The 12,483-nt window shown below is 49.7% G+C and overlaps 1 protein-coding gene across 1 annotated transcript; it reads right to left on the minus strand.

Moving 5' to 3' along the window:
- Nucleotides 1-491: 491 nt before the first annotated feature.
- On the minus strand, nucleotides 492-11,685 carry LOC104522460 (cystathionine beta-synthase; the record flags this gene model as incomplete). Its single annotated transcript, XM_010164760.2, has 6 exons — nucleotides 11,674-11,685; nucleotides 9,797-9,951; nucleotides 5,865-5,971; nucleotides 3,216-3,350; nucleotides 1,859-1,938; nucleotides 492-623 (listed from the first exon to the last, which is right to left on the minus strand). Coding segments are annotated over exons 1-6 (621 nt in total), but the record flags the coding sequence as incomplete, so codon positions are not given.
- Between the last annotated feature and the right edge of the window lie 798 nt (nucleotides 11,686-12,483).

Below are 12,483 nucleotides of genomic sequence, written 5' to 3' on the forward strand. Positions count from 1 at the left end.
CTCTACTTGCTAGGGACCCCTGCCTTCCTGCAGTGGGGTCAGGCCGGAGGGAGAAGTGCCCTCCTGTACAAGACCCAGTGCTGCAAGAACCGCAGGCATGAAACATCAGTGCTTGCCCTTTACAGCATGAGGCTTATTTTTAAGGCAGAACAGAGGCTTTTTTTTTTTTTTTTTTTTTTTTAGGTAAAATTTAAATCTGAAGCAATCCGAGGGGTCTTTAACAATCTGAGGAGTCTTTGAAGTGTGCAAGAAAATCCAGCCTCACCCACATCCAGGCTTTGGCAGAAGTATTACAGGTTTGGAAGTGTCCCTTATTTTGTTTCTGCCACCCTGTGCTTTACAGAGGAGCGATTAAGTTTCAAACACCATAAAACACTGACGAAATCTGCCTCCGCTGCCAGTTTGAATGAAGCCCCCGAACACAGGCACACTCGGAGCACACACTATAAACTGTGTTTGGAAAGAGTCAGTGGAGGAACAGCAGCATTTACCTGGTCCAGGATGTGAGAGTTTGGGATTTCACTTTTCAGCTTCCAGGCAACACGAATGTTAGACTCTGGAGCATCGAAGCGGGTGCACGGGGTCCTCACAATTTCAGCACCCAGTGCTTTCAGAATATCGACCTTTGGGGGGGAAGAGAGTGGATGTAACGCAACTGATCCCATGTAGTGATGGTAATCTGAACCTGCGGGCTCATGGCAGCATCAGATGCCAGAGGAGCTTTGCATGCAGGAGACATTTGGCATTTGGAGATACAATGTCCGATTCTCAGTTATACTATCTCTGACATCCTTCTGGCACCCAGGGCCTCCTGCCTGAAGCTGGCACACGGATTCAAGCCTGGCCTTCAGCCCTGTCCTACTCAGAGGGCAAGCTGAGGACATGGCAGAGGTAGGGAACACTGTGCTGCTCTTTGGTGCCTGGGGAAAGGGGCAAAGGGAACTGGGGTAGGGAGCAGCGTCTCCCGTGTACTGTGGTCTGAGCCCCCACATGCAAGGAAGAGGTCTTAAAGCTGTCTTTAAGTCCCTTCTCTCTCTCCTCACCAAGCATGGGGAAGGAGCAACTATAAATCAGCCTGAGGACATTAATCCACCGGGAGATGTGGCTGTCGGGAGAAAAGGGAGTCAAAAGAGAAGGGTGAGTAAGTGTCAGGGTGCCTGGAGATGAAACCCACGGCAGCTGGAGGTGGCACCTGATTCAGACTGAGCTCAAGTGATATTTAGGTTGAAATGAGGATAGCACTTTGGAGAAGGGTTCAGTTTTGAGCCAAGTCAAGGTCCAGGTCTGGGTTTACTGGTATGAGTTCAGCTGAGCAGTTTGTGACTTTTGGCTCCCCAAGGTGGCGATTTCTGCCATCTCCAGGACAGCAGTTTCACCTGACCATCAGCTCTCATGCAAGCGACTTGACTTCCACCATCTCAAGAAAGTAGCTCAGACAACCATAAGTGTCTCCATAAAGACACGGAGAGACCAAGTGACATGTTAAATATCAGGGGGAAAGTTAGCAGCATCGACAGCCGAGCCCTGGCTCCTGCCTGCCCTCTCCTCCACTCCATCCAGCCCTTGCCCTGGCAGACAGCAGGTATCGCTCCATTTCTCTGCAGCCACCCACTGTGTTTGGCTAATGTGTGACCCCAGCTGCACCACTGGCACAAGATAATCAGCCAGACCATCACAGTGTGCTCTTTTTTCATCAAAAGGAAATCTTCTGAATAACTACAAAGCTATGTCAGTGTGTGCAGCACGGGTCGTTACCCATTAAAGGAGAGGATGCTCCAGCTCTAGAAAGGGAGAGGCAGAGAGAGACAGGGAGGGAGATGTCCCCTGGCTGTGGGGTGATACTGTACAGAGCTCTGACCTTTTCCATGCTCATTTTCTCCGGCAAGACAATGATGCAGCGGTAACCTTTCACTGCAGCTACCAGTGCCAGCCCGATTCCTAGGTGGTGGGAAGGAAAGGAAACTGGTTGACAACATACATTGCTTCCTATGTTCCCCTCTCCCACTGAACATAACCTAGAACTGTTCACCAATGAGTCACAGCTCAGGGCATCCTCCCCAGGTCTCTCGGGATGTGCCGGGAGGATGCAGTAACGGGCGAGCCCAGCTGCAGTATCCCTCTTGCTCGCAGGCATCTGTGTGGCACAGAGCGAACGGCAAAGCTGGGAACAATTTCCTCCCCTCACTGAGGCTCAGACCTCTTCCTTTGCTTTCCAAAACACAGGAGAGAGGAGGTGATTTCGCCTCAGGAGTGCCTTCTCCTCCCCCTCAAACGCTCCTCAGTTGGGGACACACAGGAAGCTGCACATGTCACCCCGTGGCAAGCAGGCAAATGCAATCTCTGCTCCAGTTTCACTGGGAGTGATGGATGGAGCCAGCTGCTCCCCAGCTAGAGGAGGACAGTGAGGCTGGAGCAGCATGTCCCTGCGAGAGGCTGTAGGGAGCACGGTGCTGCCTGCGGAACAGCCCCGGGATCATGCAGGTCCCCTTGCTCCCATGTCCAGGGGTTGTCCAGGGGGCTGGCTCTGGGGTGCCTGCAGTGAATGGGCTGGAAAAGAGCAAAACTCCTAGAGACGAGCCCCGTTCTGCATGGCTGGTGAGGGGGAGGTGAGGAACACAGCGAGGGGCACAGCCTCAGCTCTGTCCAGAGTCCCTCGACAGCTTCCACTGCACCTTCTCTCAGGAAAGCACACTCTACACACACACATCCCTGACAAGGTGGGGACACTGGTGCAGGGAGCAGCAAAGGGCCATGGAAACTTGCACCAATGGTCCTGTGCAGGCTGCAAAATAGGGGGGATGCTCATCTGCTGTGTACCCCTCGTCTCATATGCCACCATAATCTAGTGCCTGAACAGGATGATAGTGACAAGGGAAAAAAACCAGGTAATTTATCTTCCAGCCTGTAAGGGAAACCCTCTCTGAGAACCCCAATTATTCAAGAACTTCCCAGCCTGAAAACACCTGGGGTTACCTAGGCTCCTCCAACTCCCGAGGCCCTTGGGAATTTCAGCCACAAAGCACCTCAGCACCTGGGGCTGCCCATGGCTGCCAGGAGTGGAGCCAAGGGAAGGATGGACCCAGAGCTGCAGGGCCCCAAGGTGACCTTGTAACTGCAGGTGCAAGAGCTCCTCAAATCCCTGCCCCTCTTGCAGCCCCTCAGAGACACCACCCTACCCGCTACCCCGGCACAGGGAGCATCCCTGCCTTTCCCACCTGTATTTCCTGAAGTGGGTTCAATCAGTGTGTCTCCTGGTTTTATAATTCCAGCTCTCTCTGCATCTTCCACCATCCTCAGGCTGATGCGGTCCTTCACACTGCCCCCAGCATTGAAGTACTCACATTTTGCCACTGGAAATGAAAGGTGAGGCTCCATCATGGACAAGCTGCAGCTGGGAGCACCAGGCTGTCCTGTGTCCCCCAGCTCCCTGCTCTCCCAGCCCTCACGTCAGTCATTTGAGGACACCTTCCTCCTCTGTGGGATGGTCCTTTGCTCAGAGGAGAGCATCTACTATCTGCTTATGGGTTGCTGCAGCTTGTCATGTGGCTACCCACCGTAGTCCATCTTCTCACCACTTTTCATCTACCTGCACCACTCTGAAGACAGCAGGCAGGCCTGGTAAGTCCAGGACGTGTTTAAAATCTACTGGATATACAGTGATTTCTAGGTGGAGGGTCCCGCACTGGTATGATAGAACTTGCTGCCCTGCCTTGAGGACTCTTCTCTGAGCAAGGCACTGTCAGGGTTAACAGCAAGGTCTCACAGTCTTTCCTGGGGCACGGCAGTTAATAATAGGTATCTAAAAAGATGCCCTTCTGTAGGGGTGACCTGTAGTCCTGAATGGAGTGCCATAAAGAAAAGATAAAAACCAGGATAATTGGCACTTTCAAGTGTCATCCAAAATTATAATTTCTTCACTGAGGTACCAAAACCATCCAAGTAACAGAGACTTTCCAAGGTATTTACAAACTGCAAGGCACACCTTGGTTCCCCTCCACACCACTAACGCTCGAGGCAGGACTCTTTCCACCAAGGTTTTGATGAGCTTCTACAGCTGGTCTGATGGTTCTGAGTTCAGTTTTATGGACCAAAGGGAGAAATGAGTACTTTCAGGGTGTATTCACTTCATCCTAGCAGAGACAGCTACTTCAGGCTGACAAATCAACCCCATACCTGAGCAGCCAGAACAAGGAAAATAATCTTGTGCTCATTATTACATTTTATAATGCAAACCCACCAAAACTTCAGCTACACAGAGAACCCTGGAGGCACAGAGTTTACAAGGTAATTGCATCCAACCATAACTGCTCCCTTGATGAGGCAGAGCTCCAAGCTTTCACATACTTGCTTGGTCAGAGGCTCTGTGCCGACCTGCAGCTCAGAGAGGACCACGCAGCTGCTCTGCCTGTGCTGCTCTCCTTCCCCTCCTGCGCCAGGGGAGGGAGACACCACCCCAGCAAACAGGGTCTCCCCGGCTTCCCCGCTGCTGTCTACACCAAATCCTCTCACTCTCGCTCTGTGCTTTCGCCAGCAAGACATCCTCGGAGGGACAGACTGCTGCGGAGGCGGACCAGACATTGTAGACGTGTCCTTCCACCTCCACTCCATGGTCCCCTACCGTCCCCTGAGGTCTCATTCCAGGATGCAAGATGTGGTGCAACATGGAGGTTGCAGGATTAGGGGTCCAAGGATCCCAGATCCTGAGAAAGGATCTAGTTGAAGAGCACAGCACGCTCCATGGGGCTGTGTGCCCAGTGGAGACTGGCTACCGGGTGGATTTCCTGAGGCCACATAGGACCACAAGGTCCCACTGTGCCCTTTGATTGAGCGTGAGTGCTCAACAAGTCTCTCCTTCCTACCCACCTATGTGACATTCATGAATCTTACTGCCTCTGAGACATCTGTCTTTCTACTTGGTCTGGCTGAAATTAATTAATAGGGTTAAAAGCTATAGGAAAGGAGACTGAAAAGTCCATGTATACAGAGGCAGTCTAATCATATCATCCTTATATTTGTAGGGGAACAGGCTAAACCCAGCCCTTACAAGAGATACCACCAGCACTATGCTAACATCTCCTCACGGGGAGGACTTGGGTCCTGCTGGAAAACCTGGCCCCACAGCCAGTGCCCTGGTCTGGCTTTGAGCACCAGGGCCTGGCATGTGTGTGGCTGATAAACCCAGATGTCTGCAGCCCCTGCTGCTCTGCCTGGAGCTGCATTTTGGGGAGGTCCCCAAGGAAAGCTGTCACTGCCTCTGAGGCAGTGATGCACCAGATGGCAGCACCAGGCCTGGCTGCAGCTGACCTGATGGAGATGATGCCATGGCAGAGCAGAATCCTCCCTTGAGACCCCTCTGCATGGGATCTCTGCCTCGTGGCCAGTGGCTACTCTGACATGTGTCCCCCACTGTCCAAGCTGCTCCCTCTGCCCGGGCAGGCAGGAGGAGTCCTGATGTGCCCTTCACCCCATCCCAGTCACCATGTTTTGGGAAGGCTCAGACAGTTTCCTCTGTACATCTGATGTGCTACCCCAGGTGCTGCAGCATCCCTGCCTATTGCCATGATATCATCCACCCATCCCCAAATTCAGCCCAGCTCTGCTCTGAGCTTGTGCTGGAGTTATCTGGGAGGAGAGATGCCTCCACTACCATTAGCGCCCTGCTCATTGCAGCTTGAAACCTTCCTGTTTGGTCTGAGAAGTGACTGCAGTGTAACCTGGTAAGTGGAAGTACTCAACACGTGCCATGTCTGGTCCTCCTCGTCTGTGCTTGCTCTCCATAGAGCCTCTCTTGAAGCCCCCCTCCAACACCGCCCCTCACCCTCACCTCATGGCACGGAAAAACCTGGTGGAAATGGGACACTCACGGAGCTCACACTTGAGCCCATAGGACTTCCCAATCTTGTTGACTCGGACCATTGGGGTGCAGCCAATTTTCTTCAAGATGTTGGGCAAGATCTTTGTTTCTTCTGGCCTGAAATAATGCAGAAAAAAAAAAAAAATCAAATCAAAACAACTGTTATGCAACATGAACCAAGATAAAATCTAAGTGAGGTTTCAGCATTTTTAGCAAGGTCAGCAAGAGACGTCCCAGCTCCAAGAGAAAAGGTCCCCGTTGACAATTAATGGCAACAGGAGCTAGTTACAGTTTTCCATCACTCTTACAATGAGTTATTAATTCTTTTGCATAAGAAAGAAGGTAATTAATTTTCATGGATGTTCTGAAATGTCTTGTTCTGGAAGACCCTAGGCCAGACCTGTAACTAAGTAAACTGAGAAGAGCTTACAAGTCTTGGGATTTTACATAGTGGGTGAGAAAGCCAGGAGACCAGGTGCAATGCAAGGCTCCTCCTCTTTGCTCCATCCTACCCAGCATCACCTCTGCTTTTTGCATTTTCAGCTATCTCTGGGCCAGCTGTTGCTTGCCTGGCCAGGACTGCCAGACTTGCAAGGATGGCTCTGAGGCATCAGAAAGGCCCAAGCCACAGGAGACTCTGGAGGGTTCCTTGTAAATAAACTCACCTCTTGGATCAGTGCCATCCAACCTCCCCATTTTGCTAGTCTCTCAGATTCTGGCAGAAGCCAAGAACAACGTCACAGCAATTGCAACCAGAGTGAAAAAGACTTGTTTGCCCAATATGCAACAAAATACATCTTGCCATGCAGCCAAGGAATTCTTTTAAAAGATGGAGGGAAAAGATTGATGAGGGCTGCATGCATTGGGGCCACAAATGCATTGCCCCTGGTTGATAGCCAGCACATCTCTCTCTGAGTGGGGTGACAAAGCCCCACTCCCTCGCTGTTCAGCTCTCCTTTGCATAGCTCTCACCCACTATCATCCTTTGAACCTTGAACCCAAGTTATCCTTGTCTGCTATCGCAACCAGGCAGATGGCTGTCTGCTGACAGAAAGTCCATATGGTGCAGGGATGACATGCAGATTTACTTAGACACACATCTCCCTCCAGGTTTTGCAAGCATGATATAGTCACTTCTTGCTTTGCAAGAGTACAGAGATAGTGGTTTAGTGCAGGTCCTTGCTACCAAAAGGAGCCAGCCTCCTGACATCTCAAACCCAGAAGTATTACACATATGCTGTTACCTCTCCCTCCATGGAAAGTGTTACTGCACACATTACAACCTGTATTGAGTGCTGGTAAATGTGAGGCAATAACTCAATAAACAAGCTTCCCCCACAGCTGCTGCCATTTTCCATCTGCTCTAAAAGCCACCAAAACACTCAAGGATTTCAGTGGGGCTGAGCCATGGCACAAGGAGACTCCAGCTCTTTCAGGCAGTTTGGAACTAAAGCCCGGCTTTCAAGAGAGTGGCCTGCATATTACATTGCTTGTCTAGATTGCAGGAAGTCAGCTCAAGAGAAGAAAGCAAGGCCATTTATTTACCTTCAGCCAGTAATTGTGGTAAACAAGATGCTGCCATGCCCTTTGAACTCCAGCAAGGAGTGATGTGGCACAGTGAGGTGCTGTGCAGCTCCAGGGTCTGCAGTGTTGGAGCCTGGCAAGGGGATGGGGAAAGGAATGGCAACCTGTGCTGCCTTGCATGCTGGGGAGAGCCTGGCCTGGAGAGTGAAGGTGGGAACTAGAAACTGGTGTTTTGCATTACCACCAGCTACCATTCCCCCAGAACAATAGACTTTCTATCACTCTGGGGCAAATTTTCAGCCATTCTTATAAAATTCCTTTCCTAATTGCTACTGTATTTTACTACAAAGATAGTATAGTCATGGTGAGCTTCCTTCTCCAGCTGTGTGAGCTCTGTGCATGGGCCTGAAATCAGGAGGTCTATGGGTACAAGAATCTGTGGCAAATGCCTTTGGTGCTCCTAAAAGACATGGTGGGGACACTCTGGTCTTGCAGCTGCTGGTGCCAGTTCAGGATTGCAGTGGTGGTTTTTCTCCAAGATTTCTGCTTTTGCTCATGGCATATTATTCCATAAGGTTTCCAGGAGAAAAACAGTCCTTGCAAACCAAGTGATTCTTGCTGAGGTTATAGCGGGTCAGAATTGGCTCAAGGGATATCAGAGCTAGTCTACCTCTGTATCTTTGGAAAAATTTAAATAATTAATATTCTTAATCAAAATAACATCTTGTCTTCTCCCTCCTCCCCACCATCCTCAGCTCCTATCCTCAAAACTCAATCAGGTTTCATATGGGAATCTCAGAAAGTCCAGAGATTTTTTTGCTACATCAACTGCCACCTGTGGTTTACCCAGAGCAGAGAAAACAAACAAATTCCCTCCATGCACACCTGCAAAGTAAAAGACATCATGTGACATGTCCCAGTGCATTTTCTTCACTGCTATGCAGTGAGTTTCATTTCAGTCCTTGCCCCAGCAATGCTGCATGGGCCCCCTCAGCCAGAGCCCATCCCCAGGTAGGTGCCTGATGCCCAGGGCTGGGGCTGCCCTGGTGCCCACCTTGGGCTGCCCACCTCCCAGCTGGGGGGTGGGATGGGCCCTGGCCTTGGTGCTCTGTGGCACCCTGATCCTACTTTGCTAAAAACTAAGAATGTTATCCTGCTCAGCATGATAATTGAGAAAAAAAAGATTAAAATTACTGAAAAGAGCTGATCCCATCCTTAGGCACTAGCTGCAGGGATTGCGCTGGGTGAGTGCCTGGATGCACAGCTGCTGGATCAGCTCTGAGGCTGTGGAGCTCACTCCTCCTTCATGGGCCAGACCCAGAGGCTGTCTTGGGCTTCACACGTGCCGGCAGCTGTGCCCTGGCTGTGTCCTTCCTGGCATTCCCCACTGGCTCCCGGCTGGCAGGCGGCCACACAGAGCAGTGCCGCACCTCACATGGGCTCCAGTTCCTCACACGCTGGAGCTGAATTCATGTTTTACATCCTTGGCACAGCAGGGACGTGTCCACGGTTCTCCTGACATTTATAGGACAGCCTTATCTTTAATAGCTTGTCTGGGTCTCGTTTGCTGGGCCATTAAAGCACCTCTCGTTGAATCTAGTCTGGGCACTTTGGCAGGCTTACCTCACTCTGGGAGGAAACCTGCTGCTGTGAGGACAAGAACCGCTCATAGCATTCACTTCGCCTTGCAATGCCCTCTTGGGTCACTTACACAGAGTAGGCAACCTCTGCATGCGCCATTTTCTACTTATTTAAAAGCCTAGGCCATGGTAATCCATTTTTGTGGAGGTCTCTTAGCCATCAGTGAAGACATTGCTAGTGCTTAGAAATCTTCTTACATACAACCTCAGATTGTTTGAATGAACAAGGGTAGCTGAGCTGCAGCACTTTGACTGATGACTGCATGGCTGTTACTGACTGTGCTGTACCATGGCATGAGTGCAACAGCTTTGGGCTGTACACCTCCATAGAGCCATTACTGCCTCTCCTCCAGCACCTGGCAGTTGGGAGTGCCTTCCCTTCTGCTGTGCAACACCAGACCACACGGAGTCCGTTCTGCAGAAATGTGCAAGCCTCTGGTTGAAATCTACCTCTATAATACGTTCGTCTTAATTATTCTAAAGTGAGACGTCCCAAACTAGCAGATGCTCTCAAATGTATGCTAGAAAACACAGAGCTGAGTCTTGAGACAGTCACATCTTTCTGTAAGATTAAAGGGAGTGAGAAAGTTCTTTCTGGAGAAGAGATACTATGTGGGTTTTGCCTTCTGGAAAAAAAACCATCATTAACGTAAGGTATTGTCAAAGTACTGACTCCTGGTCATGACCGTCCTGGTGCAACTATAGTACTTCATCTTCAGAAAAAGCTACTGAGCTGCCCGCACTCTGAAATAACCAGCACGAAACCAGCATTACTTACAAGGGTATACAGGAGTGTGGAGACTTGGTGGCAGGCGTTGCAGCTGTCCATGTGCACTTACTGGGCAAGTTGGGAAGGATCCATGTGCTGTCAGCTTTGCTTTCCTGACTTCCCACACAACTGCCATTCATAAGTGGGCATGCCTTGGTCAGGTCCTGTGTTGTGGAAACAGAGACCCAGAGTCACCTGGGAGGACAAGTGGGCAAGCAAGCAATAATATATGGGTAACAATTTTCTAATTCAGTCCTACAGATGCATGAAAGATGCTCTTTCATAGTGGTATACTAGACCACATACATGGTGAACCATCATCTGGCCATCCCCAGTAAATCTTCCCCTGCTCTAATGTACATTGAAGTATCCCCTCCACTAGAAAATTTGGTGCTCTGTATTTAATTATTTGGTCAAGAGCAGTATTTTTTCACCCTAGCAGTGAAGAAACTGTAGCCAAGTCTATCCAGCAATAATTTGAGAATATATGGCAGTAGCAAGCCCCAAAGGCCCAGAGGACACCTCTACTCTGCCATCTGAGTGTATTAACAGTGAAAAAAGAGAATCGATAAAAACAAAATGTCAGGGAAGGGCAGCAAAGGTGCTCAGGGGTACAGAGCAAGTTCCAGAGCAAAACAGCTTAAATAGAGCAGGATTCATCAGGCTGGGAATGATGGGGATTGGACTAGATGATCTTTCGAGGCCCCTTCCAATCCATAACATTCTGTGATTCTGTGATTCTGTGACATAGGTTACTGGTGGTGAGAGTGGCCTGTAAATCCTGGGGGATCTGGAGAAAGTGACTAAGGAACACTTTTTTTGTTTCTCAGCACCAAATAATGAGGCAAAATGAAATTATCAGGAAAAATTATAGGAGCAGAGCACGTAAAAGTGGAAACAAAAAAGGGTTAAACAGGTTTTCAAAGGTCAAGTTCATTAGTGGCTTTTAAGCACACTGGCCCTAATGGAACTCTGCGAACATGCTAATTTGCTGTGCTGGTTTCTCTGTATTGCTGGTGCATATAAAAAGAAAAGGAACATTATAGTTGATTCTCAGCATCTACTACTGACCAATAGCAGAAACAAGGGTTACATGGAGCTTTGGTGTGACTCTCTCCCGTGTCACTTTCTGCAATTCATCAACCACCCTTTTGTGCAAAGGAAACCAACTGCATGGGGACAAGACACATGATTCTGGTAACTGGGAGTTTCTTTTCTGCTTGTTCACAGAATGAATTTGCCCTGATTCAACCTTTGTTGAAAAAAGGGATGAAGGATCATGTTTGGAGACTTCTGTCTTATTTTGATTGAGTTGGCATTAACCTGCTCGTTGTAGCATAACCTGCCCTATCTCCCTACACTACTGCAGTCATGCATTTTGCAATGAGAGCAAGTGGAATGCTTGTACTGTAGCAGAAGTTCTCAAGGGCGTGATGTTGGACCTTCCTTCTACATTTAAGTTCATACTGAGAACAAAGACGTAATTATTAAATCTGATAGAACCAAACTAGTGATGCAAAGAAGAAATATTTCATTCCTAAACACAGAGGAGCACCTATGGAAGGACGAGGCCTGCTGCCACGTGGAGGGGAAGGGATGTGGGAAATCTGCTCTAGCTACTGCCTTGGGGTGGGAATTCAGGCAGCTGACAAGAGCATGCTGGAGCACAGAATGGGCAGGCCACCACATCTGTGGAGCATCACCTTCATCCCAGGCTGTAAAGCCACCGCTCTGCCCCTCCTTGGCACCTGGGCTGCCTGCATTGCCTGTGGAGCCAAGTTGACTCACAAAGGCCAGGCAACCAGCATGCGTGCTCTTATGGCCAGGTCATGATTATCTAATTAATTTGTGGCTCAACACGTGAGCCTAAGAGCAGCCTTAATTACCATTTCTGCCATCCTTCTTCTGCTCGCTTGTTGGTGTCACCCACTTGGTGGGAGCTTCTTTGAAGCAGCGTGGTGGGACTACCTGAGGTCAGCGCCGTCCTTTCCCAGTGGTTTCCCCACTGGCTGGGAGGATGGGCTTGCGGTTCACTTCCCGTGTGTTGGGTTCTCCCTGAAACACAGAAATACACCACACTGTTATTCCAGCCATAACAGAGGGCTGTAATGGCCTGCAGCATGTGGCCAAGCTTTCTTCTTAGCCAGAGGCACTTGGGCATCTCAAAGATGGAGGTCAACAACCTCATGTCACTGCCTAGCCCTGCGACTGACCTTGAAGCAGGATGGCAGGCAGGAGACACGGGGCCGCCTCCATGTCAAGCACTGAGCTGCCTTTTCTCCTCTGGAGACACCGGCCTCAGCCTCACAAAGCAGCGAGAGACCACGAGGGTACAAGGGTGGTCACGCCAAAGTGGCTTGGACCCCGCAGCCAGTCTGACAAAAACTCTGACGACAAACTTTACCTCCCAGTGCTCTTCCCCACCACTGCCAAACATGTTGCTTCTTGGGAGGGATTAAAGGAAAAAAAATGTTAATTTCCTTGCAAGCCAGGATTTGTGTTGCCCTTGAGTGTATCTCCCCAAGCAAATCCTTGTTTACCTAATGAATTAACTGGGAAGGAGCAAAAGTCACTTGTGGGTAAAGAAGAGATAAGCCGCAGTGTATCAGAGCTAGTTATCACGCTTTCACAACTGCAGTCATTGGTTACTCACCAAAATGTTGGCAAAATAGATTTTACAAGGTTTTTTTTCTTTT

This window comes from Antrostomus carolinensis, unplaced genomic scaffold (assembly GCF_000700745.2).
Source record: "Antrostomus carolinensis isolate BGI_N321 unplaced genomic scaffold, ASM70074v2 scaffold47523, whole genome shotgun sequence".
Classification (NCBI taxonomy): Eukaryota; Metazoa; Chordata; class Aves; order Caprimulgiformes; family Caprimulgidae; genus Antrostomus; species Antrostomus carolinensis.